Source organism: Drosophila suzukii, chromosome 3, assembly GCF_043229965.1.
Source record: "Drosophila suzukii chromosome 3, CBGP_Dsuzu_IsoJpt1.0, whole genome shotgun sequence".
Classification (NCBI taxonomy): Eukaryota; Metazoa; Arthropoda; class Insecta; order Diptera; family Drosophilidae; genus Drosophila; species Drosophila suzukii.
Window position 1 is genome coordinate 73,602,461 of NC_092082.1, and position 26,128 is coordinate 73,628,588.

Genomic DNA, 26,128 nt, shown 5'->3' on the forward strand with positions numbered 1-26,128 from the left:
CAGACCGATTACCACCGAAATCCGAATCGAGTCCCTGGAGCCCTCGAAACTGGCGACTGCCTTTGGGTGAAATTCGCACGTTTAACCTTTAGGCAAACAAAATTAACAGAACAGCAAAGAACAGCAAGAGTGCACTGAAAGAAAAGGGATTAGGCATGAAAATTATATTCACAAAATGATCTTTAAAGAAATAATATTATCAAAGTTTTTAAGATATATTATTTTATCCAATTGAATAATTATATAAAAAACCTATTATTTTGTATCAATGAATATATATATAGATATATTTAGAAAATTGAAAACGTCCTGGAATAGTAGTTCTTTAAGAAGATACATATCAGTTCTTATCCTCACCTTTTCTCCATTGCTTTTTATGGTTATTTCCAATTCTTGAGGATATTTTTTTTCAGTGCCCCGGCAACAGCGATCAGCAATCGAAAACTGCGAACCTGTTGAACCCAAATGCAATTTTCATATCACTTTGATTGCTGCCCGGGATGACACGCGTGCGCCGGCTAGAGAGATGAGATAAGCTGCCGATGATCAGGGCCCGCGAGTCTGGATGAAGACGAGCCGAAATTAGGGTAACAACCGAGGGGCTAAGAGCCCAAAAAAAAGCGAAACTTTCAAACGGTTTCAAGGATTTCGGCCCTCGTCTTCTGTTTTTTTTTTACTTTTTTCTCTTCATTTTACTTAATTCTGCGGAGGTCAGTTTATGATAATTCCCATTTCCCATAGGTGCCATTGCCACTTTTGGCACCTTAGCTCACCGTCGCCTGTCTGGTGTAAAACTGAAAACACTTGGGCCGCAGTCAAGTAGCCGGGACAAAAGAAATCGAAATTAAACACAAACAAATCCCAGAACGGTCAGTGTGAGAAATGACTTTCTAGGAAGGATCCTCCAGCAGCCATACGATCCCAATCCCAATTCCTATTCCTATCCCAGTAGTGCGACTGTCAACAAACACCGATCGTGGGTAATTGATATGTCTTACCTTGTTTTTGGGTAGTGTAAAAATGTTAAAAGTGAAATGTAAATCGTAACTGATATCGATGGACCGGGGGCAATTTCTCAACATCAGCCAGTGAAATTGAAAAATTGACCATCAGATAAGTGTGACTACTGTCTGCCGGAATCTGTACAGGTATTTGGTTGATGTTTTTCTAATTTGGAAATCAAAATTTTGAGATTGAGTTGGAGCGCTGACAGTTTCTTGATCATTGGGGGAGGTCTCTTCGTTAAGGTGACAATTGCACTTTATGGAAATTGATATTTTCAACCGCAAATGTCATTTGTAGTTACGTAGCTGAAGTGACCACACAGGAGCTGAAAAGGAATCCAGTCAGGTAGCCAAGGACATTGCGGAAAGCGGAGAAATTCCCAGCAAATTACCGGAATGATCAATGATTCTGGCAGAAAGTCCTTCGGCATTTGCCATTTGCAGCAGGAAGAGGAGTTCCGGATAATTGGAACTAGAGCAAAATGTGTGAAAATCAAAGGACACAGTAATTAGTGTAATGTTTTTTTTCGGAGAGAACAAAGGCCCGGCAGGTTAACTCTGTGAGATTTTAGAACACCAATCAAACTCATAATTAGCATAATTACAAGCGATCGAACCGACGCCAGGACAAATTCCCAGACGGCTTTCGATTTCAGAATCTCAGCTCTAAGATCGCTCTATTTCGATTTCTAGGAATTCGTGGAATTATTTGATAAATTGACCAGAAACTCGTGTCCGACTTAACGCCCTCGCAGGAGTGGAAGATGAGGGCCAGAAGGGGTTAATTACCTTGGGTTCGTCCTGGGGGAAAGCAGGATAATTTCCCTGGCCCCGACTCTATCACGTGTCCATATATGCAGCCATTCAGCGGAGTGAGTCGAGCGAACAACTTTAATTGCCCCAATTCAAAAAGGGGATGCGTTGGCGTTGACCACAATCCTTCGCCTGTTTGCACTGCATTCACATGCCCATACATTTGATACAGATATAGATACACATCGGTGCAGGGGCACAAATATAAACAATAATCAATCTCTTCAAGGGTTGGGCAAACAAAAAAAATAAAAACACACAAAGAACCCAGCAAGGACATGCTTATGAGAACTGCGGCAGCGAGCCGGGATTTGAAGGCGTTCTTGAATTGATTATTCCCTTGGGTACAAAAGAAATTAAATATGAAAGGAATCCTCTAATTTAATACATATTTATGAGGAAAATAGATCAATGCCAACACGATCTCCATCCAGAAAGTGACTCCTGCTCGGGGTGTTCAAGGAACTTAATTGCTTAGTTTGTTTTCAGATTTTACTACTATAAGGCCTTGTGTTTTTAATGAACTTATAACTTTATTACATTAAATTAAAGACTAAACCACATACTTTGACACCGTTGAGCAGCCATAATCCCTTAACTGTAGCCACATTCTGGCCCTAACTGTTCAGCGTTTTTTGAGTCCACTTGGCCACAAGTTAATTTTTAAACGCTTCATTAACTTTTGGCCACACGCGTTCCAAACTTTTTCCTCTTTTCTTTCCCCTTTCGGGACTCGGCTCGAATTCGTCTGACGCGCGTCTGCCAAGGCGGTCGGTCGTTTAGCCTGTTGGTCCGGTCTAAACACCTCGTCCTCCACTCCGCTCCACGATTCCCCTCGCTATCGCTATCCCATTTTGTTGACGAAATGAAAATAAAAATAAAAAAATCGAACAGTTTTTACTTCCGATTTTTTTTATTTGCTGGCATCAATATTTTGGAAATGCAGCGACAAGCGGCAGATGGCACACGCTTTTTTCGGATGATTTGGAATCCATACAAGCAGCCGAACAGCAAACAGTGTGTGTGGCGCCTTTTTTTAGGACACTCGTGGGCGGGTGCGAATAGAAATGTGAGTGAAAGCGGTGGCAGCTGTTGTTGGAGATGCAGCGCAAGTGTCAAGGCTGTTTTAGCATTTTTTTAATGCAAAGTTTATTATGCAATACATTTGAATTTCGATAAGCCGATGAAAGGCGCGCTAATGGTAATCGAGTATCTGCCAATGTCAATCAAATGCTTTTATAATAGTGTGGCAACGCTGAATTCATGCTGGCAATGCTTGAAATACGCGCACATTTCAAAATTTAGCAGCCGGCGCTGCCATCTCTTCGGTTTCGCTGGCGGACGAAACGGTCACACTACCACGCACATGTTTTTGTTTTGTTGACAAAATAAATTGCGATGTCTCGAAAGAAGTGGTCTTCACTAGACAAACCCCCACTCTCAGATGCAGTGCTTCAGGTTGTGCAGAGCTTCGGCTTCCAGCAGATGACGCCCGTCCAGACAGCGGCCATTCCACTGCTTTTGGCCCGCAAGGATGTCTCCGCGGAGGCTGTGACGGGCAGTGGAAAAACGCTGGCGTTCCTCGTGCCCCTCTTGGAAATCCTGCAGAGACGCCACAAGGAGACCCCGTGGGGCCCGAAAGAGATCGGCGCCCTCGTGATCTCACCCACCAGGGAACTGGCCCGACAGATCTCCGAAGTGCTGGCACAGTTCCTGGAGCACGAGGATCTGGAGCACCTGAATCAACAGCTGATTGTGGGTGGCAACAGCATCGAGGAAGACATAGCCACGCTGCGCAAGGAGACGCCCTGCATTCTGGTGTGCACGCCCGGACGACTAGAGGATCTCTTTCAGCGCAAGGGCGATGATCTTAATTTGGCGGCACGGGTGAAGAGTCTGGAGTTCCTGGTCCTCGACGAAGCCGATCGTCTGCTGGACCTGGGCTTCAAAACGAGTGTAAATAACATACTGGGCTACTTGCCCCGTCAGCGACGAACTGGTCTCTTCTCCGCCACCCAGACCACCGAAGTTACGGATTTAATCCGAGCGGGCTTGCGAAATCCAGTACTTGTTTCGGTCAAGGAGAAGGCCTCAGTGAACACGCCCGCCCGCCTGCAGAACTTCTACAGGATCGTCGAGCCAGAACGCAAGTTCCTGGCGCTGTTGGAGTTTCTTAGTTCACCCGCCACTCGCAGTGGGAAGGTAATGGTCTTCTTTCCCACCTGCGCCTGTGTAGAGTACTGGGCGGAGGCCTTGCCACCTCTTCTGCCTAAACGCACAGTGCTGGGCATCCACGGAAAGATGAAGAACAAGAGGGCCAATGTGGTCGAGAAATTCCGCCACACACCGCAGGCTGTACTCCTCTGCACGGATGTGCTGGCGCGCGGCTTGGATGTGCCCGAGATCGAGTGGGTGGTGCAGTGGGATCCACCCTCGACTGCCTCCAGCTTTGTGCATCGCGTGGGACGCACTGCTCGGCAGGGAAACGAGGGAAACGCTCTGGTGTTTCTCCTTCCCAGCGAGGATGCCTATATACACTTCCTGAAAATCAACCAGAAAGTGGAGCTGAATGAACTGCCCACCGAAGAGGAGGAGGACGATGCTGTTGCTGAAAAGAAGCAGCTGCCAGCCGTTTTAGATCAACTTCATCGGCTGCAGGTGGCGGACAAGGGCGTCTATGACAAGGGAATGCGTGCTTTTGTCTCTCATGTGAGGGCGTACACCAAACACGAGTGTAGTGCTATTCTCCGGCTAAAAGATCTGGATCTGGGCAAAATGGCTACTGCTTACGGCCTCCTGCAACTGCCCCGCATGCCGGAGCTGAAGAACTACAAGGAAGGAGGCTATATTGCGCCCACTTTCGAGGTGGACCTCACCAAGCTCACGTACAAGAACGCTCAAAAAGAACAGGTCCGACAGAAAAAAATGGAAACGTACCAGGAAACGGGCAGCTGGCCGGGCCAGAAACAGCACAAAAAGCGCGTCGAGTCCTGGGATCAGACCAAGAAGGCCAAACTGGATGCGAAGTCAAAGAAGGAACTGCGCAAGGCCAAGAAGCAGCGAAAGAAAGCGGCGGAGGCAGAGGCGGGATCTGGAAAGGGAAAAAAGAGACAGCAGTTCAGCCAGGAGGATCTCGACGAACTGGCCAGCGATATTAGGTTGTTCAAGCGGCTCAAAAAGAACAAGATCAGCGAGGAGGAATTTGACAAGGCCATGGGCATCGAGGGCGACAATGAATAATAGTAACCTCTTTTGGGAATCATTTTTATGTAAAATACAAATCTGTTGGAAAAAGTTTTCGCATTTTCTTCTAATGAAAAGTACCATTTTCAGTTTTATATAAATACATAAGTATATCAAACTTTATTAGACCAAAAATGGGGGTAACAAAACATGGATGTGAGCACTACGAGCTATATGAGATGGGATAGGAAACTAAAACTTAAGCTGTGTTGCCGTCGACCACAATTTGGAGGATGATGCGGCGCTTCGGATCGTAAGAGAATCCATTCGAGCGGAAAAGATCCGAATCGTAGAACGGTTTTAGATTGACAATATCTAACTGCTTGGCCCGCTCTATCAGATCCCGCTCCATAATCTCCACGTGCGTGGCACCGGGCCCGTCCTTGCAGCGGATATAGGCAAGCTGATCCAGAGTCAGCTGCCGCAGAATAAAGAAGAGCAGCTCGGAATGGTCCTTCTGGAAGGACAGGTACTTCTGGAATGTGCTGCGCATCTTCTTCATCACGCTGAACTTCTGCGCCTCAATGAAGCTCTCCAACATCATGCGGATAGCCATGCTGACATCGGCCTCCATTACATTTTCTCGCAAATGCATGCGAGCGTGGGCTTCCGACATCCTAATCACGCTCTCAATATGACGCACTGTAATGGGCAGCGAACCAGTGGCGAAGGACTCCTGACGCAGCTGGGCGTACATCTTCGCGATCTTGTCCTCGTCGATGTTCTAAATAAAAGTCAGTTATTAATACGTTTATCTTGTTACTCCAATTATTTTTACTCACTGTTAATTTGGGCCGAATGTTCTCCTTAGCGTATACGATGTACTGTCGCAACAGATCCTGCGGGATCTCATCCACGGTCTTCAGCTGCGGCTCCTCCAACTCTGGCTGCTCCTCCTCGCTAGGGTGGTGCTTCATGTGCGAGTGCACCACGAACTTGGCCAACTGCTGATCCTGCATGGGATCAAATTCGTCCTTCACCACGCACAGGACATCGAAACGGGACAAGATGGGCTCCGAGAGATTCACGTTCTCCGAGAACGTCATGGAGGGATCATAGCGGCCGCCAATGGGATTGGCGGCAGCAATGACGGTGCAACGAGCCTGGAGAGAGGTGACAATACCAGCCTTGGAAATGGAGATGGACTGCTGCTCCATGGCCTCGTGAATGGAGGTACGATCCTGGTCGTTCATCTTGTCGAACTCGTCGATAAGACATACTCCCTGATCTGCCAGCACCAGAGCCCCCGCCTCCAATGTCCACTCCCGGGACACAGGATTCCGGCGCACATAAGCCGTAAGACCCACGGCGCTAGCTCCTTGCCCGGTGGTGAAAACAGCACGAGGAGCAACCTTTTCTATGTACTTCAGGAACTGCGACTTGGCCGTGCCGGGATCTCCGCAGATAAGTAGGTTAATATCTCCCCTGACTTTGTGTTTCTCTCCGGGATTCTTGGACTCGCCACCGAAGAGAGCCAATGCCAGAGCCCTCTTGATGTAATCGTGTCCGTAAATAGAGGGCGCCATGGAGGCCACTACTCGCTCTACAATGCGCGGATCCTTGCTCAGCTTCTGAATGGTGGCTATGTCCTCATCCGTAAGCGACTGCACCACCTGCTTGGAATCCTTTACAACCACATGGTTGGCAATAATCACGGTGGCGAAAACGGGGAATCCCTGATCTGTATTCAAGGAACCATCGTAGTTGTTGGTGTATATACCAGTGACCTCCAGTTCATCGCCTGGTTTGCATTGATCGCACAAATCTGCGAGCAAGATGACGTCCTTGCTGCGAGGAATGCGTCCAGCTGGAATCCTGCCTGGCGACTCCTGCAGGGTGATCTTCTGGTAATTGCGGTACAGGGTCTGCTCCATGTTGATTGAGAAAGGCCCAGTGCTCTGGCACTCTGGACAGGAACCTGGCTTAATCTCCGTGTTCTGCGACTGGACAAATGGACCCAGCACATAGCCGCACTTCACACAGTCGTACTTGATCACCGATAGCTGGGGAAGGACACCCGTGGTGGCAGTGACCACGCCTAAAGTGCGGACCAACTGGTTTAGATGAAGTTTCCTGAACGTGCGCAGCTCCTCGATGAGCGGCAGTTCCGAGATGCGGACATGGATCTCGGTGGTGACGCGCTCATAGGTAGGGAAAATGGACAGCACCATGTCCTTGGCCACCTTGTCGAAGATCTCGAGCATTTGGAAGGGGGCCTCGGGCAGGAAGTAGGCCAAAACGTGCTCCTTGTTGGCTAGATCCGTGTAGGAGACCACAAAAGATGACATATTCTGCTCGCACATACGACGGATGCGGTCGCGGTAGGTGTAGGCGCCTCTTTCGTCCACAAAAGTTCTCAGGAAGGACTGGAAACGATTGGCAATCTCCGTTCGAGGTCCCAACATGCTGACCCATTCCTTGGTGGAGTGTCCCTTAGTATCCTCCAGGTTCTCGATGGACTCCACCATCTCGGTGTCCTCCACCTCGCCCACAGCTGCCTTCTCGCCGGCCCGTCTCTTGGCCCGGGGTCCCACATCGTCCTCGTCATCCGATTGACCGAATCCCAGATCACGATCGTCGCGGTGGATTCCGGCAGCCCGGTCCCGCCGTCGCATCTCCGACTCGGCGGCAAAGCGATCGCCCTGGGACATCTCCGAGAAGTCATCCTCGTCGTCCAGCATCGCCGGATCGTAGTGATCCAGCTCCGGCATGGGACGGTAATCGTTCTCCATGTTGTCCCCGAACAGCTCCTCGCCATCCTCCTCTTCGGCCTCATCGCGCACCGTCTGATCGCCCAGGATCTCGTCCTCGTTCTCGAAGGGCTCGAAATCGCCAACAGGCGACGTCATCGCTGCTCGAAGATCGCGACGTTCGGCGGCGTCGCTGGGTGTATTCGGCGGCGGAGAGCTGGGATTGTCCATGTCGAGCGTGTGTTGTCCTTGGCGTTCGTTTGCAATATGTATTGTTTTTTTTTTGAGGTACCGATCTTGTTGTGGCGACGCGTGCGAAAATGCGCGGGAAAAAGTGTGCAAAACCAACAGAGTCAGGGCTGCACACAAGTTCCAATGAACAATTGCAGTGTTGGAAAGTGAAGGTGGGCTTTATGATTTTTAACAAACAATTAAATCATATCTAAAGAAATTGTAATCTAATCCTTATAACCGTTTAGTTTTCAAATAATAATTTAATAGCGAGTTTTATTTTGAATCTTTTTAAAAAAGTACAGACATACATAATGCAAAGCTTATTATGAAGATTGTTTGAAAACAGTTTATTTTATTTTGAGGGATTTTTCCTTATTAATTCCCTAGTAAATTACATCAACGTTATTAACATTGCCTTTTGTATATGCTTGTCCTTAGGTATGCATTTAAAAAAAAAGACTTAAAATTGGTATAAATTATTTGTTTTGCACAAATTACAGTTTAAAAAAATATATTTGAAAGACATCGTCAACATTGGTTTTTTTAAACTAATAGTGACTGCCCTGGAATGCAACCCTGTTAGGAACGCTAATGGAACTAGTTCCGCTCACCACTGATTCAAAAATCCGAGGCAGCCCTTCCCGCCTCTTCTAGCTTCACTTTGCTCCCAGCCCTCGACGCACGAATTATTTTTGCTTGTGAAATTGTCCAATTGTTTGTTAACAATCAAAATGGTACTGGCAACTTTGTCCTCTGGAGTAATTGCTGTAAGTATGCCTGCCTGAAATTGAAGAATTTGTGTGCTGACGTCTCAAATTACCGGACACAGCGCATCATGCACGGCGAGGTCGTGGATGGCCCGGTGCTCCAGATCCTGGCGATCAAGAAGATCAACAGCACTGCGGATGCGGAGCGCTATCGCATTCTGATCTCCGACGGCAAGTACTTCAACAGCTATGCCATGTTGGCCAGCCAACTGAATGTGATGCAGCACAACGGAGAACTAGAAGAGTTTACCATCGTCCAGCTGGACAAGTATGTGACCTCCATGGTGGGCAAGGACGGAGCTGGCAAGTAAGTGGGCGGTTACACAGAGTTTCGGCTAAATTTGACCATAAACCCTTTCTTCAGGCGCGTCCTTATCATCTCCGAGTTGACTGTCCTGAATCCTGGCGCCGAGGTCAAGTCTAAAATTGGCGAACCCGTAACCTATGAGAATGCCGCCAAGCAAGACCTGGCGCCCAAGGCAGCAGCTGCTTCCAATCCCAAGCCCGCCGCCAAAAAGGAACCGGCCCACAACAACAACAATAACAATGTAACATTGAATGCATCGATAAACAGCGGCATGACTCATCCGATATCCAGCCTGAGTCCTTACCAAAACAAGTGGGTGATCAAGGCTCGTGTGACTTCCAAGTCGAGTATTCGAACCTGGAGCAATGCCCGTGGCGAGGGCAAGCTGTTCAGCATGGATCTAATGGACGAATCTGGAGAAATTCGTGCCACTGCCTTCAAGGAGCAGTGCGACAAGTTCTTCGACCTCATCCAAGTGGACAGCGTCTACTTCTTCTCCAAGTGCCAATTGAAACCGGCGAACAAACAGTACTCGTCGCTGAACAATGCCTACGAGATGACCTTTACGGGTGAAACAGTTGTCCAGTTGTGCGAGGATGCCGACGACGATCCGATTCCGGAAATCAAATACAACCTTATTCCAATTTCCGAGGTGTCTGGCATGGAGAACAAGGCGTCAGTGGATACCATTGGCATTTGCAAGGAGGTGGGCGAGGTGCAGTCCTTCGTGGCCCGTTCAACAAACAAGGAGTTCAAGAAGCGAGACATAACGCTGGTGGACATGAGCAACTCGGCCATCAATCTCACCCTCTGGGGCGATGATGCAGTTAACTTTGACGGTCATGTGCAGCCCGTTATCCTAGTCAAGGGAACGCGCATCAATGAGTTTAATGGCGGGAAATCCTTGAGCCTTGGAGGTGGCTCTGTCATGAAGATTAACCCAGACATCCCAGAGGCCCACAAGCTGCGCGGCTGGTTCGACAACGGGGGTGGTGATAATGTCGCCAACATGGTCTCAGCACGAACGGGTGGAGGCAACTTCTCCACTGACTGGATGACGCTAAGGGATGCGCGGGCCCGCAACCTCGGTAGCGGCGACAAGCCCGACTACTTCCAGTGCAAGGCGGTGGTGCACATCGTCAAGCAGGAAAATGCCTTCTACCGCGCCTGTCCCCAAAGCGACTGCAACAAGAAGGTGGTCGACGAGGGCAATGACCAGTACCGCTGCGAGAAATGCAACGCTCTGTTCCCCAACTTCAAGTACCGACTGCTTATCAACGTTAGTATTGGCTGAAAAGATCTACGATCAACAAAATCATTTAAGATCTTTTAAGTGTTATTTTTATTTTATATTTTTTTGTAAAGGGCAATTTAATTAATTTAACAAAATTTATTTTTCTTTTCTAGATGAGCATTGGCGACTGGACTTCCAACCGCTGGGTTAGCAGCTTCAACGAGGTTGGCGAGCAGCTTCTCGGACACACTTCGCAAGAAGTTGGCGAGGCCCTTGAGAATGATGCTGCCAAGGCCGAGCAGATTTTCTCCGCCCTCAACTTCACTTCCCACATCTTTAAGCTGCGCTGCAAGAATGAGGTCTTTGGAGACATGACCCGCAACAAGCTCACCGTGCAGTCCGTGGCCCCCATCAATCACAAAGAGTACAACAAGCACTTGCTCAAAGAGTTGCAGGAGCTCACCGGCATTGGCTCCTCGAACTAATTTTCATGCGCAGCGCGCTTACCATAAATCATAAAATAAGAACATAAGCTATTCATTAAATTACCTAAGTTAATTCCAAATATTGTGAACTGGGCGTTATCTCAACTACTTTTTGTTCGAAATTTATATGCCATCAATCCGTATTTATAATTGTTGAAATGCATAAAACTGTAACTCGATATTAACGACTACCCAATAATTATAATAAATATTATTTACTGCATTGGAGAACATTTGAAAGATATTTTTAGTTTTCTGTGGCGGAAATAGTTTCCAAATGGAGTGCCAATGAATGATTTAAGAGCGAAGAATAGTGGTTTTGACCAGGAACATTTTTTAACTGGCATACTTTTAATTTCAGGTTTTAATATAATACAAAATACCATAATGTCGAACTATTAAGTTCATTAAGCGATCAAAAGGCCCTACAATAAGACCTTGACCGCTTGCACCGTCAGAAAACTTTGCAGACCCGGTAATTGATATGGGCAATTCTCAGAATAGATTAAATTTATAGCAGTATATATTTGCACTGTATCTGTATGTATGCACGCTCCATAAAAACGAATTAATAGGTGCTCAAGCTCAACGCCTTCTTACCGCTTTAGCCGACCCTATCTCAAATTTTCTTCCAAAAATCCTTAGTTAACTGCAATATTTTATGATATTGAACGCTGTAAAGTGCTGTACTTTTGGCGATGATTCATCTGTACTGGGGCAATACATAGAGTACGAATTGAAGCTCAACTGATAAGCTGATTCGTTTGGTGGCAACAAAACTTGAAAATTGCAATTGTAAATATGTTCTCGCCAAAATCGATCTGAACTTATTCTCTTTTTCCCAGTGCGCTCTTTAGCGTCGCTCATTTGTTTACTCATTTCTTCTAAGAGACAAAAAAGCTCAATTTTGTGGTTGCCGTAGGCATTCCGGTTTAAATGTTGAAATACAAAGGAAATTGAGAATTCCCGCCAATATTGGTCTTGGTATTTTTAGTCACTCTCCATCCGTTCTGTGTGGCTAATAGTGATAAGCTTTCCATACTTAAGCGGCCGCTGAAAAAATGTTGACTGCAGTCGCAGCTTGTTAGTCGTTGCATCACAACGTGTTGGATTCTAAACTTTCGAATTTCACAAGTATCTTTAATTTTGCTCTAGCTCGTTTTATAATGGACCCAATCGAAATTACTGTAAGCATAGATACATTTGACGATTCAGACACGACCTATAAAGATTAGTTATTGATAAATTGGTTAAAACGATCAAATTTATGATACCTAATTAAAACCGAGTCTGAAACGGAAGCGTCTACGAGACCATATTTAATGTAGTTTTTTAAGCAGCCCATTTCCACTTTGGAGCTAACAACTTGCCACAGATCATTCATCAGAGCACGCGTTACGTGGAAGACTGAGATAACCGAATGGACTCGTAATATCAAAGAAGGGACTACCCTCCTTATAAATTTGTTGGATGGTAGCGGAGAAATTACTGTCGCATTATTTGACAGTCAGTGCGATACGTTCTTCCCCAAAATTGAAGAAGGCAGCGTATATAACTTCTTTAATTTTGAAGTGAAGGAGGCGGATACGGACATCAAAATTTTGCCGAACCCGCTTCAAATATTTTTTATTGACGAAACAGTTGTACAACAGAGCATCGAGAATATCCAGATTCCCATAATAAGGAATACCTTTTTGCCGCTTTCTAAGGTTTCTGAAATTCCCGAAAGGGAGCCAGTCGACGTAGTTGGCATATGCACCGAGGTGCGCGACGTGGATGAAAGAGGAGGACACCTTATTCGAGAAATCTTACTCGTGGACGCAGAACTACAACCAGTCATGTTGAATCTCTGGGAAAAGGCGGCTAGAGACTTTCAGGGTCAAGTTAATGATGTTCTTGTTGTGAAAGGGGCGCGTGCCCAGTTTCACAATAACGAAATAAAACTTAACGCTAGCTGGTACACCAATGTGCAGATCAATCCTGACATTCCAGAGGCCATTTCGCTGCGGGACTGGTACGAAAATCAATAGCTAATGTAAAAATCTGTTTGATATGTTTATTGTTTATACAAGAGCAATAAAAAATACATGCTGAATATCGCCGAGAAATTTTATTTGATGATGACTCAGAAATTAAAACCGAAGAGATTTCCCAAAGAGAAATCCGGTGCGCTTTTTTTAAGCACTTGTTATGCTCTCCCATCGTGAAGATAAGCATTGCAAAATCTTTATATATTCCTATATAAGCTGCGGTTTTTTAATTTATGAGTCAACTGCAAGTATTAAACAACGCATGTAGTTTAAAGCGGTTTTCTGAGTGTCTTTTGAATTTCATAAAAACTCGCAATAATAGGTGTTCGGTGTTTTTGTGTATTTGAACGATTTTAAACTGCACTCGATTCAATATTAGCAAAAAGATTTCAAGAACTGTACGTTTATTATACGATTTCAAATGTAATTTCTGATAGGTTCATCAAATTAAATAAAATTATTACTTTATACTGACAGTAAAATTTCAAAAATTTTAGAAATGAAATATTTTGGAAAATCGTTGTTACTTGATGAACTTGAACAAAGATAACTCTGAGAAAGCTTGTACCCAAAGAAGGTTCTGGAATCAGCCAGTAGCCGCTCCCCATCCTCGCAAGCTATACTGATAATCATATTTTTTCGCGGTGACCAGCCCATTTCCAGCTTGGAACTTACGAGATTACATTACCAATGTCTAAAAGCCCGCGTTGGGTACAAGACTAAGATAACAGAATGGTGTACCCAAACTGGCGATAAGACTGGGACAATTTTCCTCATGAATTTGTTGGACACATCTGGTGAAATTACTGGCGTGGTCTTTGATCACCTGTGCAATACTTTCTACGATCAAATTAAAGCAGGCAAAGTATACCTGTTCTCGAAATTCGAGGTGCAGCGGGCTGATGGAAGATACAAAATTGTGCCTAATCCCCATCAGATTCTATTTCGCGAAGACACAGTCCTAAAAGAGAGCGTAAATGATATAGATATTCCGCGAATGATGGTAAAATTGTCGCCTCTTTATAAGGTTCCTCGAAGGCAAACCTTGGCGCTAGTCGACACAATTGGCATCTGCAAGGAAGTGTATTATCCGGTAAACAGAGGAGGTTACCAAATTCAAGAACTGATCCTCTTGGACTCCAGCAAGAAATCAGTTGAAATCATGTTAAATCTGTGGAATAAGGAGGTTGATAAACTTCATATTAGGCCTGGTGATATTATATTGGTTAAAGGCACGCGCGTAAAGAATCATGAAGGGAAAAAAAAACTAAACTTTGATTGGTTTTCTTTTATGAAAATCAATCCAAAAGTTCCAAAAGGCCACCCATTACACAAAAAACTAAAAGAATTAATGTATTTAAAAAATAATTTGTTGAAACAAACGATGTTTAATAGTCGAGAAATACTTGTAGAATAAATAAATAGTAAAACGTAATAAAATTAACCACCCAAACCAAAAATCACTTGGCGATGGGCTTAACTAGATATTATCCACCTAAGGGTCTAGGAAAAGACTACATCTAAGGGGCGCTCGGTAGAACGGGAGCTGCCTCAGGAAGTGATGAGACTAAACAGATAAAAATCATAACAATATCAGTTCCCTAGTGTCCACTGTTTTCTGGTCAAAATAATCTTAGTCATATCTCATCCAGTGTTGATTATAGCTTACAGATATGAAGAAAATTATTTTGAAATTTTGAAACATAATTTTAAGTCGCCACAAATAGGCGTTATTTGTAACTAAATGAAATCCGAATCGGTGACCAATTAAGGGAAAATTGTTTTTCTGTGGCATACGTGATGAGACTATAGAAAACCGTTGACTTCAGCAAGGATTTGACTACATACGGCTAACCGACCAGAGACGCTCGATCGTGAACACTTAACCTAGATCTCAGATAACGTTGGGTTGGGCCTAGAGAAGCCTAGTTGGACAGCTGCTGCTCCGCCTCCGCGGGCACCACGTGCTCATGGTCCTCCTTGGCCAGGCTGCGCTGCTCCTCCTCCCGCAGCTCCGCCTTCTTGGCCTGCTCCTGGCGCCGAACCACGCCCTCCATCGACTCCCGCAGCGAGTCGATGTCCAGGGCGTTCTCGTCCTTCTGGCCATCCTGCTCGTGCCGCTGGCCGCCGGCAAACTTGGAGAAGTAGGTAAGCGACTTCATCAGCTGGTAGCTCTTCGAAATGGGAATGTTCGAGTCGTAAACGCTGGTGCTGGAGCTGCAGTCCACATAGAACCACCAATTGCATTTGAGGATCGTCTGGTCGAAGAGTGTGTTCTCCGGGCAGAGGAACGACTTCCGCACCAAGCCGTCATCGGTGAGGGCGCAAACGTGGAAGACCTGCCAGATAAAGGTGAGAATGGGATTGGGAAACAATTGTATCTTTGACTTACCATGCAACCAAGATCGGTGTCGGCGTAAAGACCCGGAAAGTGCTTTTGCTTGGCACAGGAGAAGCTCGTGGGCGGCAGATCCACCTTGGATTTGAAATTGTCGTCGAAGTTCTTGTCGTAGCCCACCGGATAGTACTCCTTGGGGGCGTTCATGACCTAAAGAAATGTTAATAAAAATTAGAACATTGATTATAGATTGATACAATATATTTTCAGAATAAGTCCCAACAGGTTTGGGTAATGTAGCAAAGTGAAATCCCAGATCTTGGCCAGCTACCCACCTTGGACACCTTGTGCTCGGCCAGCGACTTTTGAGGCCGTGGCGTACTGGTTGTCGTTGTGGTCGTCGTGGTCCTCACTGTAGAGGTGCGCATAAACTCCTCCCTTAACTTGGCCGCCAGCTGGGCCCTGTGCTCGGCCTTCAGCTGCTGCTCCCGCACGTAAATGGCGTGCTTGATGGTGTCCACTGTCACATTGGCAGCGGCGGCCAGTTCCTCAACAGTCACATCCTTCAGATCGAACTTGGGCTCCTCGAACTGCAGGTAATTCGGGTGGCTGGCCACCGTCCGGTGCTCCTTGCCCACATTGGCGATCCTGGCGATGGACTGGGGCATCGCCTGGAAGACGGGAACGGCCACTGGCTGGGACACCACTGGCTGGGACACCACTGGTTGGGACACCACTGCTTGGGACACCACCGGATTGGCCACGTGGAAAGTGCGGTTTGAGTGCTAGATTAATATTAATAATGGGTTTTACTAAAGTAAATAAAATTTAAGGACTAATGGAATACCTAATACTGAAAGGTAACATACTAGGATATAAATCTGAAACCTGTACAAGTAAAAGTTTAGTATATAAAATTTAAAAACAGTTGGCAAATTTTGTTTCCTCTTCCTCTAAAGAATTCGCTCTCTTATTTTTTCATGAACGAATACATTGCTCTATGTAATGAACGCTATTTAAAATATTAGTATGGCAAACATAAGTTCTTCGCGTTCTGAAGAATTTGCGGTCTTCAATTTATCGAAGAATTCATGTTTGGTTTTGAATGGTTGAAACTAGCAAAAGTTTTATAGTGGACAATAATGCGAGAATGCCAGTTTGAGTATATCTTACTTAATCGTGCGAGTCTCTAGTCTAAGTCTTTGCAAATAGTAGATCTAAACTTGCTACTCACCGGTTTATCGATGGCACTTATCAGCTTGTTGTTGACACTGACCCGGGGCTCCGGGGTGTCGACGGCCACCCGTCTCTCTGCGATAGTGGGAACCGGAGCGGAGGATTGGGTGGCGGCCAGTTGCTTCTGGGGAATGGGTCGGAAGGCAGGAACTCCCAGGGGTAGTGGACGAGCCTCAGTCATCAGCGGTTGCTGCTGCTGCTGTTGCTGTTGCTGCTGCAGTAGCAGCAATTGTTGCTTCAGTTTCAGTTGCTGTTGTAACTGCTGTTGCTGCAGCTTTTGCTGCTGGAGTTGCAGTTGCTGTTGCTGTTGCACCTGTTGCAGATTGAAGGGCGCTGCTCCCGTGGACCGTGAACTTATTCGCTTCTCGGGCAACGGATGTTGGGCAGGTTGATTAACCTTTGGAATGAATGTAAACTGAATCATAGTTATGGGGATGAATGACCTCTAAACTCACCTGTTGCTGGGTGGATGGGAGTACGCCCACTAGGTCAGGAGGTGCTCCGTTCTTGTAGCTAATGGCCCGCCGGCGGTCGCTCTCCGTGTTGCCCAGGGATTCCGGAAAGCCCAACTCATCGCCCAGACTGAAACCTGCAAGGGACAGAGGTTTTGGGTTAGGTCGGGCCCACGACGGCCCCATCAATCACATCAATCGTGGTCGAGGGTTGGGCAATGATGTGTTAATTAATGGCTTTTGTTTTACCCTTCACGTGGCTATGGTAAGGGTCTTATCGAAGTCTTAGATCTATTTGGGTTTTATGTACACAGAGCCTAGTAGGATCCCTATTAAGGGGATCAGTGAATGAAAAACAGGGGTACGCCTGAGCAAGCAAAAATGGAGCAACATGTTGCTTATAATAAACCTTTGTCTTTTTAACATAATTTAGATTACTTGTATTGTTTGTAAGTTTGCTTAATCGCTGTTAATATTAAGAGTTTAAAGGTGTACTAAATAAATAATATTTTTTTTAAAAAGATTATGATTTAATTGCTGAAGGCTGCAGCAAGTGATCGTTAAACTGTCATTAAGTTCAGATTTAATTGGTTTTAAGAATTTATATTTATTAAACAATTTATTTTCAGTTTTATGATCATTTGATTATTTTATTGTACCAATGCTTTTAACTATTTGTGATGCAAAAAATATAAAAACCATTAACAGCAAGTAGTTTTAATCGTTCTGCATATGATTCTGATTCTATTTTATGGTCTTAATAGAGCCTGGTCTAGCTTGAGTATAAGCTACCCCTCTTTCCACGCCCCTGCCAATTGAACTACGGGTCAATCTTCGAGTTGTTTTCTGGGTCTGCTTCTCCGCTCAGGCGCTCTACTTTATCAGTCATTTGCTGCCATATGCTGCTTCTACTGACATTGGCATTAATGCATAATGACTTACTTAATCGCTATTCGCGGTGCGTTTGTTTGAGTTCAGATCGCGATCGATTACTTGACCAATTAGCTGCACTTGAAAATTGGAGGACAGAGGCCTTGGAAACACTACGTACTCTACATCCACCTTTAACTATTTCGTTACCATATGTACACTGAGAAAAATGAGGATGGTGGATGATTGGGGGCAGTGCGATTGGGGTGACAGAACAGTTGAGAGATTTACCTAAACCGAAATGGGCCTTTAGGCCACCCAAATTTCGTACACGAAACAGTCCAGACTTTTTGAAGTTACAATCGAGAATGAAACCGAAATCGGACGATAAAACACACGTCCCGCAAGCCAATCCTATAAATAAAGAATAGAAAAAGCAAACACAGAATAGGATAGTTCTTTGGTATAATACAAAAGTAATGTTTCAAATTAGTACTACAAGGGATTAATATTATGTTGAGTTTGTTTTTGGGGTAGGGTGTTCCGGGGATTGAGGGGGAATTGGGGAAGGGCAGGAAGCTTCTGTGTTGTTTTCTCTATGCAACATTAAACCGTAACCAAAAACTAAACAAATAAAAGATTAATAACCAAAAGCATTATTTCTGTGTTAAAGCGGGTGGGGCTTGTAAGGTCTTTTGCGTTGGATCACATTTCAGCGACGGTACAAATTAATATAAATTTTATTAATGTATGGCATAAAGTGTTTTAATAAAAATCGGCGCAAAGCTTTTATTTTATCCCGCATCGAATTAAATTGCATGGCGGATGTCTGATTGATGTGCGGATTGCCCGATTACATCTTAAATCGGCGCGTGGAATCCGAGGTATGTGTGTTTTTATATTATCTTCCATCCGCCAACTTGAGGTGTGACCGCAAAATGACCCAGATTGAAGCAGAGAAGATGGCCCAATCCGACCGCAGACATGCGAGTAATAAAACCAGGCCGCCAGCATTCTCCCACCGATCTTAACCTGGCCATAATCGATTAACGATGCCGTGAGCACAACCATTATGGATCCACAAATAGCACTTCCTTATGAGCGGGCCGCTCAAGACAATTGCGTTCCATAAGTGGCATAGGTTACGCATTACCAGGGGTTAGCCAAGTCTTATTTTTATAGAGAGCAACCCCATTGACCTGAACCAAGTTGGAGACTTCAATTCGAACGAGTGCGCCAAATTGCGCGTCTTGGGTTCAAATTAAATTGTTAGCATGTCAAGTGGGACATGTAATACGTGTTTCGAATGAATTCTTTCAAAATTCCCCCGCCACCCGGCGTGTCGTGCATCCATATTCATGGAGCAGCATTTGAAACCGATTCTAAGGCGGCTAATGGCGGGCCATTATGTGCGAGTGGCACATGTTGCCAATTGTGGTAATCGCTTCAGATGATACACTTAACGAAAAACTATTGTCAATTGGCCAGTTATAGCTAATTTAATGTTGCACAGTTGGGGTCTGCGATTTTGATAATATATCTTACCTAATAAATCAATCTTATTAAATGGGTTGCAAAGGCAATTGCTTTTTTCATACCTACATTTATATGTAAGAATATATCGGTTCTAGAGAGATAACTTTGATTGCAACTTATATATCTAAGAACTAAAATATTTTGAACTCAATTCAATTATTCTGTTCAAGTATCATTTTAGGAATCTATTAAGGAGACATTTTAAAGGCAATGGATTAAGTCAGTTTTATATTAATACTTAACAAAAAAAGTATAGATATCATCATTTTAATAAGTAAAAATATTCAAAAATCTTTAGATTTAGTAATTACTCTAAAATCATATAAATACAATATCCACATTTGAAGTTCAGCCCCAAAGGCTTAGATTAACAAACTTTTTCTCAGTGCAAAGCCGCTACGGGTCGGATCGGAGTCCAGTCCAACACTTTGGTTTGTGGGTTCAAGGAAAATGGAGCTGGTTTTATAACCGCCTGCCTAATGGAGTGTCAGCATGGCAAGGCAAAGTGTGGCCATCTCCGTGGGATCAGAGGGCGCACCCGATGTGGTCACTTCCTCGTCTCCAAGATCGCCGTCATCATCATCATCAGACATTCCACTACTCCAGCACTCCAAAGCCGCAGTCGATTATCCCCCCGAACGGTTGTTAATGGAACTCGATAGACTTTTACTTGCGAATTTGCATTACGCATTCGCCGTGTGGGCGGGCAGTTATTTTAATTGCGCCTGCAAATGGCCTGAACGACGACAAATTGGCGAAGGGAAACCAGCAATTAGCCAGGGAAAACTGGGCAAATAACCCGAGAGCAATATGAAATATGAAATTTGTTTCGAACCGTCAGTGGGGGGGGATGGGCATATGGATATCCAGCGACATTTGCAGTTAGTCACAGGCGATCGACGAGCGCTTTCTCTCATCTCGGGTATGAAACGCGAGTTGTGGCGGCGGGTTTACGACTTGTCGTGGCTGCCCGGCATCAAGTGGTCAAATAGAAATCCAAACTAAACAAATAATGAGGCATAAATATGCACGTGGGGCAGTGTCGGCAAAGACGAGCCATTGACTACCGGCCGTCAATGTTTAGTTACTTTCCTCAAACTCCATATCCCACATCCCCCCGATCAGTAAACCCCATCTAGTTAGCACCTCTGATCGCGAAAGTGGGTCATCTGGTCTCAAAAACATTGATATTAATTACTCACTCGGATGCTAACACAAAAAACCAAAACCGAAACCGAAACTGAAACATAAACAGAAACTGGCTGGCCAAGATCTGCGTTAATTCAATTTGATGATCTCTGCGGGCAGAGGCAAATGCAAATATCTTGTATAAATTATCAAACATCTGCGCCTAGGCCGTCCCGTCCGTTCATTATGGCCGAACCTTAACCCAAACCTTTGAGATCTGAGACAACGCCTCTCTAAGTGGTTTCCCTTTTTATATTCTGCACTCATATTTAAAGGCTTTAAACATTCCATTGTTGGCAAAACGTTTTACGGTCAATCTTTTTTATCTCATTGTCAATGATTTTTTCGCGAAGGCTCTTTGGGCGACAACCTTTCCCTTTTTGTTTTTTCGCTGACTGACTGGGCACAACTTTCCATTTCTCCTTAATTTACTTAGGTTACTTTTTGTTCTCACAGTAAGTGACAGGGAAAAGGTAATACCTTTTCAATTTTAAGAGCTACCAATGACCTTGATGTGGTGCTTAAAATATATAACATAAAATGAAGAGATTGTAAATTGTATTGTTTCAAAGATAGGCTCTTACAAGTAGTTCTATTCCATGGAATACAAATCAGAATGTAATCTCGGAACTTTACGATGTGCCCCTGACCTTGCCCCTGTGGCCCGAATAAGCCGAATCCAAATGAAACCATTATGGCACGGCTTCGGGGGAGATTGTTTCGGTTTGGATTGGCTTGGATTGTCCAAACCAAACGGGCTCCAAAATGTCAGCCACAAAACGCGGCTTGCTAATCCCCATTGCCGGTTAATTATGTTAATTGAACGATGGTCTTGACAGTGAGCGATAGGCCACACAAAAGAGCACCCGACTGACAAAACCTTTGACAAACAATCTTCAAACCATCGAATTAAATTGCGATTTGAGCGTGTGTGCGAGTGGCCCAAAAACAATCATCTAGTCACACACAAGGTGTGGAATGGAATGCAAGACTTTGGATGCCCGGAGACCGGTGCAGCATCTCCGAGGCGAAGGTCTTACGTGAGCGGGTTGCGTGCTCGAAAACAAGACCCCAGCACACTTGACGGCCCCAGAAACACACTATTTATATTATGTGAAGATGGGCCCAGACAATAGTAGCGATAATCATGCCTTAATTTATTCCTAATTGCTAACAAAACGTACAAAAGGTCTGGCGTGGAAAATTGAAAAAGGGAAAGGACACGACCCTTGTGTGGGAATACAAATTACCGGAAGAGTCTTTATGCACTGCCAAAAATTAATAAAAAAATATTAAACCCAAAAACAATTGATAAGGGAATTATAAACCATTCTATTTGAACTAAAGTAGGATTGCTTAATACATTTTAAGCAATTTTTAAAAAAAATTATCTAATTTATAGTCTAAATTAAAGTGTAAGATCAACAAATATTTAAGAGAATGCTAAATACATTAATCATGTTTTATCTCTGGTACTTAGCTAAATGTTACACAACTGGATTCCCACGCGGTATTTTAAGGTAATATTTGACTTGCACTTAAACAGTATTACTTCTTTTAGCTTAAATTCATTCGACCATGTAAGACCGCAAAATGTTGTGGATTTTGACACTGCCGAGCTGTTTGCCTGAAGAAAAAATTGCCACATGCAGAGTTTACAATGTAAACACATAGTAGAAAGTGCTTTCAATCTGTATTATTTACGACTATACAACTAAATACGAAATATGTGCTTTAGAATTTATGGGATATGTTTTTCCAAGTGCACGGGTGCCTGTTTGCCTTTCACTTTGCAAAATACCAGCCCGAAGAGCCTGTTACTTATTGACCAATGGTATGACAATGCAATTTCTCTCTTATTATTTTCCAGCACTTTTGGGCCCACTTGCAGTTGCAACAATGCATCTTGCCAGACCCAAAGGTTTGGCCAAGAAAAACATTCGTCGGAGTCAGCTAATTGTCGTTGAAAGTATATGCATTTTGCCAGAAAACATTAATAATATTTTATGTTTACTCGTCACACGGGGCGTATACTCACTAAAGTATTGGCCATTAGCTGTCACATTTGACCAGGAAGGGTCTTCGCACAGCACAGCCAAGTGGTTCGGGCCAGAAGTATTGCATAAAGCTCTCAGACATCGTCACGAATGTGGGTTATATAAAAGCACTGAAAGAGCAACAGCATCAGAAACCACTGAAGATGCCTCCAAAGCGCTGCGTCATTGACCACAAAACAGATATTGAAGTTTGAGCCAAACACGAGCGAAAAAAGAAAAGAAAACAGCCAGCGCATCTCAATAAGTTCGGGTACAAATCGACGTTATATTGATGAATCATGGGCCACGATTGCCGGACTCAGCTCGCTGAGTTTTATGAAGCCATCAATGGGAAAATCAAAAGATTTGGGCAGGGCAATGTCGGTACATATTTGGGCGATGTGTGTGTAAGCTTTAGTTCCTGGTGCCCATGTTTGGTTTTTTTTTGCCAAACAAAGGTCAGCAAACACAGCATCAATTTTATGCAAATTGGGCAGCGAAAATTGTAGGTATTAACACAAAGCAAACGGCGAATTGCTCTGATCTTGGCCGATATTCTGGTTTAGGACCAGCCGCAACCGTATCGAGGTGAGATCGGAACATCGTTACACTCAATCAAATAAAACAGGCCGAATTGTAGTGCCAAGGCTGAACAAGGCCAATTTGTGTCTGCAGATTTGCAAATTGATTCATTGGCTAATGGTCGGTACATGGGCAACAGCCTGCCCTAAATGGAGCCACCTTCAACCCAAATATGTATACATAAACATGTGTATCTGTTCTTAATGAGTTGCACATTACTTCAGGTCAAGAATGCTCCATGGGCACCATGACTAACCTAAAACCAATCCGGTTTCTTCGGCAAGGTTTTGCATTAAGCGAACCGATTGAGGCGCAGACAATGATCCAAAACTCAGATCATATAAAAAGCGGTGCCAATAAACTGCAGCCGCGGATCCGGTGGCAAAATATGCATAAACTACTGCTCAGATAAGATTGTTTTGTTGGCTATTTGCCTTTTGTGGCGCACTTTTGCATGGATTTAAATTGATTGAGTTTTAAATGGATTTCCAAGTCGGGGTGCCAAATTGTCTAGCTATATCAGTATCACATATCAAATCTTGATTTTCTGCCTTTTTTGTTTTGATTTGGGTGAGCTATTGGCCAATTACCGATTTTGGCCAACTTTCAAGAGAATCACCCTGGCCGGCAACCTGTTTCGGATCTGCAGTCTAGTGTTACAGCATTTCCAGATGTCATAAGACTACCCATAAAAGATAACGGGCCTTCTCGAGACGAAAGACTTAAGACACAAACTCGAGACCGAGAAGAGTTCGTTGCCTAAGTCATTTGTTTTTCAGCCTGCTGCCAACCCGAATTAAATAGTTGTTATCCGACACCCGTGAAAAGCAATTAAGGCCTCGCCAAAACCACAACAACAATAACAACAACAGAAACAGCAATTATTTAGTAAACTAAAAACGGGAAAAATGAAAACTGCATTTTACTCACTTGCCGCCTGCATGATCAGAAAGCCAATCACAAAAAAGTTCATTTTGGCCACTTTTTTCTCTGTCGAATTTTGCTGCAAAATTTCTTTCCACGGAAATTACGATGATTAGTTATTTTCGACGGATGCGTGTAATTTTTCTTTACGATTTTCCTTGCACACTCGCATTCACTCACTGTTTTTGGGGGTTTGGGGGGCTATGGAAAGGCAAACTGGAGGGAAACACAATAAACTTTTATTATCTTTATGTTCGCGACTCGTGCCGCAGATCGGAAGCGGATAGTTGATTTAATTAAATTTAATGAACTTATTATTTTTATCAATTATTCCGGCAATGCGGTTTGGAAGGAAAGCAATGAAATGCGCGCAGATTGAACGAAAATACAGAAAATGTATATAGTGTGTATAGTAAAAACCAAAATAAAACCGGTAGACATATGAAACGCAAATGAGCGGGGTAAACACTCTCACTCTCTCTTTCGGCGGTAAAAGCGGTAAAAGATGGGCGGACGAAGGCGGCGACGCGGCCGAGATGCGCCGATAATCGCGCTACGCATGCGTAGGCGCCGGCAGAGGCGGTGGCAGAGACAGCGGCGGACTGGAATGTTATATTTTTAGATCTAGCAGTAAAAACTACCTTATAAAAACCCAATTCCATTCACTTGCAATTTCCTATTTATTTCTAACAATCAATTGTTTTTAAACTCCACTTATATCGTTTGTTAGAAAAGCCTTTGGTTGTTTTTTAAGTCATAACCTTTTAAAGAAAAATGTAATCCACTTTAAAATCATTAAAAATTTTGGTAATGGCATAATATGTGACAATCAAAATAAAAGACTTTATATGAGAGTTATAGCTTACGATTTTTCAATTTTAAAGCATTTTGGTATAATGACGTTTGATCACATACATTTGCAGCTATTACAATTTCCGTAAAAGACCATTGAAAAGTATTTTCAATCAAAAATGTTATTATCTTTATGTTGTTAAACTATTGATATCTTTAATAAAATGTATTTTATTACTCCTTAATATATATAATTTTAATTTAAGTAAAGTTTTTTCAAATTCGTTTCGGAAACAAGTAATAGATATGGGAGTAATTGCAATTCGGACCACTTTTAGTTAAGTTTAGCTAATCGGTAATTTTGCCAAAGATAGGTATACGTAATACAAAGTATGAGCTAGATATAACTTTCATCCATTGGATATGAACGATTATATGGTAATTTTTATTTCGGATAAGGCAATTAAAGTCTATTTTAAAGCTAACTATGCCATTCGTCACAGAATTTGACTGATTTTCATTAAAAAACCAATAAAACGTGTCGTATACGTAATAACATTGCTTGAATCGCTGTGAATTTGTGACTGAATCTCAAGATATTTAGTTAGCGACACATCCAGCGGCACTCCAGTCACTCGGCACTTGGCTCCTTCGCTGCTCTCTTGAGCATAACAACAACTTTCCAATTGCCAGCGCTTTGGTTTGTTGGCCAGCGCTCCATAATTTCCTCGGCCGTCTGTCTTTTTGGTCTATTGTCACTGCCAACTTAAGGCGGCTGCGCACATGCCAACTACCAGCCACGCCCCCAAAAACAAACACACTACGTTAAACAACAACACTGCGACGGCACGTTCAGCGCCAACAACTAAAACAACAACAGTTCTGCCTCGTTTTGAAACTGGCAGCATAGGTAAAAGTTGTTTTCGATACGCTTTAATTTCGTTAGCTCTTTTGGCCGCGTTAATTTTTCGCCCGAAATTAGCGCAAAACCGATTTACACACACAATAACCGAAACACTTAACACTGCCCAAATCAATGTTAGCCCGATTAACAGGCACTCGATTTAATTTTGTAACTAAAACACAATCAAATATTAAGCGGTGGATCGGCTGCGATGTTATTGCCTTGGCTCCCCAAAATATTTAGACTGTGTTGCCAAAGCGAAACGTTAGCGACTTACAACCTGCGTATATCGCGATCACCTGACCAGGTGCGAAACTAAACTTGTTGCTCTGGCGCGCGGCCAACGACTGAAAGCCCAGTGCAATCCGAGTTCGAATCGAAGTTGGTATCGCGGTTAGCCGAAGAAACTCTAAATAAACGAGGGGCCCTCTCTTTCGCTCTCTCAACTCGCCGAGCGGATAAC

General features: G+C 44.0%; 5 protein-coding genes across 8 annotated transcripts; 3 read left to right on the forward strand and 2 right to left on the reverse strand.

Annotated features, from left to right (window-relative positions):
• The first annotated feature begins 3,148 nt into the window (after positions 1-3,148).
• Positions 3,149-5,161, forward strand: LOC108006091 (probable ATP-dependent RNA helicase DDX55 homolog). The gene has a single exon (XM_017069537.4). It carries the CDS (start codon positions 3,216-3,218, stop codon positions 5,055-5,057), a length of 1,842 nt encoding a protein of 613 aa, XP_016925026.4. The 5' UTR covers positions 3,149-3,215; the 3' UTR covers positions 5,058-5,161.
• On the reverse strand, positions 5,144-8,081 carry Mcm2 (DNA replication licensing factor Mcm2). The gene is made up of 2 exons (XM_017069558.4): positions 5,843-8,081; positions 5,144-5,784 (listed from the first exon to the last, which is right to left on the reverse strand). The coding sequence occupies exons 1-2, from the start codon at positions 7,979-7,981 to the stop codon at positions 5,260-5,262; spliced, it is 2,664 nt and encodes an 887-aa protein (XP_016925047.3). The 5' UTR covers positions 7,982-8,081; the 3' UTR covers positions 5,144-5,259.
• Positions 8,082-8,595: 514 nt separating this feature from the next.
• RPA1 (replication protein A 70) lies at positions 8,596-11,008 on the forward strand. Its single transcript, XM_017069530.4, has 4 exons — positions 8,596-8,751; positions 8,814-9,058; positions 9,116-10,337; positions 10,466-11,008. Exons 1-4 carry the CDS (start codon positions 8,716-8,718, stop codon positions 10,775-10,777), a joined length of 1,815 nt encoding a protein of 604 aa, XP_016925019.4. The 5' UTR covers positions 8,596-8,715; the 3' UTR covers positions 10,778-11,008.
• A 793-nt stretch (positions 11,009-11,801) lies between these two features.
• Positions 11,802-12,874, forward strand: LOC108018516 (replication protein A 70 kDa DNA-binding subunit). 2 transcript variants are annotated; one of them, XM_017086070.4, is made up of 2 exons: positions 11,802-11,964; positions 12,118-12,874. In XM_017086070.4, exons 1-2 carry the CDS (start codon positions 11,944-11,946, stop codon positions 12,805-12,807), a joined length of 711 nt encoding a protein of 236 aa, XP_016941559.4. In that variant the 5' UTR covers positions 11,802-11,943; the 3' UTR covers positions 12,808-12,874. The 2 variants fall into 2 exon arrangements, with proteins under 2 accessions (XP_016941559.4, XP_070852146.1); XM_070996045.1 differs by having other exon boundaries at positions 11,848-11,964; positions 12,106-12,874.
• Positions 12,875-14,155: 1,281 nt separating this feature from the next.
• mtg (mind the gap) lies at positions 14,156-26,030 on the reverse strand. 3 transcript variants are annotated; one of them, XM_065866378.2, is made up of 8 exons: positions 25,946-26,030; positions 23,976-24,185; positions 17,995-18,117; positions 16,837-16,970; positions 16,380-16,778; positions 15,481-15,930; positions 15,200-15,355; positions 14,156-15,146 (listed from the first exon to the last, which is right to left on the reverse strand). In XM_065866378.2, the coding sequence occupies exons 2-8, from the start codon at positions 24,016-24,018 to the stop codon at positions 14,733-14,735; spliced, it is 1,719 nt and encodes a 572-aa protein (XP_065722450.2). In that variant the 5' UTR covers positions 24,019-24,185; positions 25,946-26,030; the 3' UTR covers positions 14,156-14,732. The 3 variants fall into 3 exon arrangements, with proteins under 3 accessions (XP_065722450.2, XP_036673036.3, XP_065722451.2); XM_036817141.3 differs by having other exon boundaries at positions 25,943-26,010; XM_065866379.2 differs by lacking the exon at positions 17,995-18,117.
• Between the last annotated feature and the right edge of the window lie 98 nt (positions 26,031-26,128).

What these genes read in the sequence shown, in the direction of transcription:
- LOC108006091 (XM_017069537.4), top strand. Translation starts at nt 3,216, where the DNA reads ATGTCTCGAAAGAAGTGGTCTTCACTAGACAAACCCCCACTCTCAGAT.
- Mcm2 (XM_017069558.4), bottom strand. Translation starts at nt 7,981, where the DNA reads ATGGACAATCCCAGCTCTCCGCCGCCGAATACACCCAGCGACGCCGCC. An exon ending in ACATTCGGCCCAAATTAACA is followed by an intron (nt 5,785 to 5,842) that starts GTGAGTAAAAAT and finishes ACTTTTATTTAG; the next exon opens with AACATCGACGAGGACAAGAT.
- RPA1 (XM_017069530.4), top strand. Translation starts at nt 8,716, where the DNA reads ATGGTACTGGCAACTTTGTCCTCTGGAGTAATTGCT. An exon ending in GGCAAGGACGGAGCTGGCAA is followed by an intron (nt 9,059 to 9,115) that starts GTAAGTGGGCGG and finishes CCCTTTCTTCAG; the next exon opens with GCGCGTCCTTATCATCTCCG. An exon ending in AGTACCGACTGCTTATCAAC is followed by an intron (nt 10,338 to 10,465) that starts GTTAGTATTGGC and finishes TTTCTTTTCTAG; the next exon opens with ATGAGCATTGGCGACTGGAC.
- LOC108018516 (XM_070996045.1), top strand. Translation starts at nt 11,944, where the DNA reads ATGGACCCAATCGAAATTACT. An exon ending in TGGACCCAATCGAAATTACT is followed by an intron (nt 11,965 to 12,105) that starts GTAAGCATAGAT and finishes TATTTAATGTAG; the next exon opens with TTTTTTAAGCAGCCCATTTC.
- mtg (XM_065866378.2), bottom strand. Translation starts at nt 24,018, where the DNA reads ATGAACTTTTTTGTGATTGGCTTTCTGATCATGCAGGCGGCAA. An exon ending in TAAGTGCCATCGATAAACCG is followed by an intron (nt 15,931 to 16,379) that starts GTGAGTAGCAAG and finishes ATATTAATCTAG; the next exon opens with CACTCAAACCGCACTTTCCA. An exon ending in CCGAGCACAAGGTGTCCAAG is followed by an intron (nt 15,356 to 15,480) that starts GTGGGTAGCTGG and finishes ACATTTCTTTAG; the next exon opens with GTCATGAACGCCCCCAAGGA.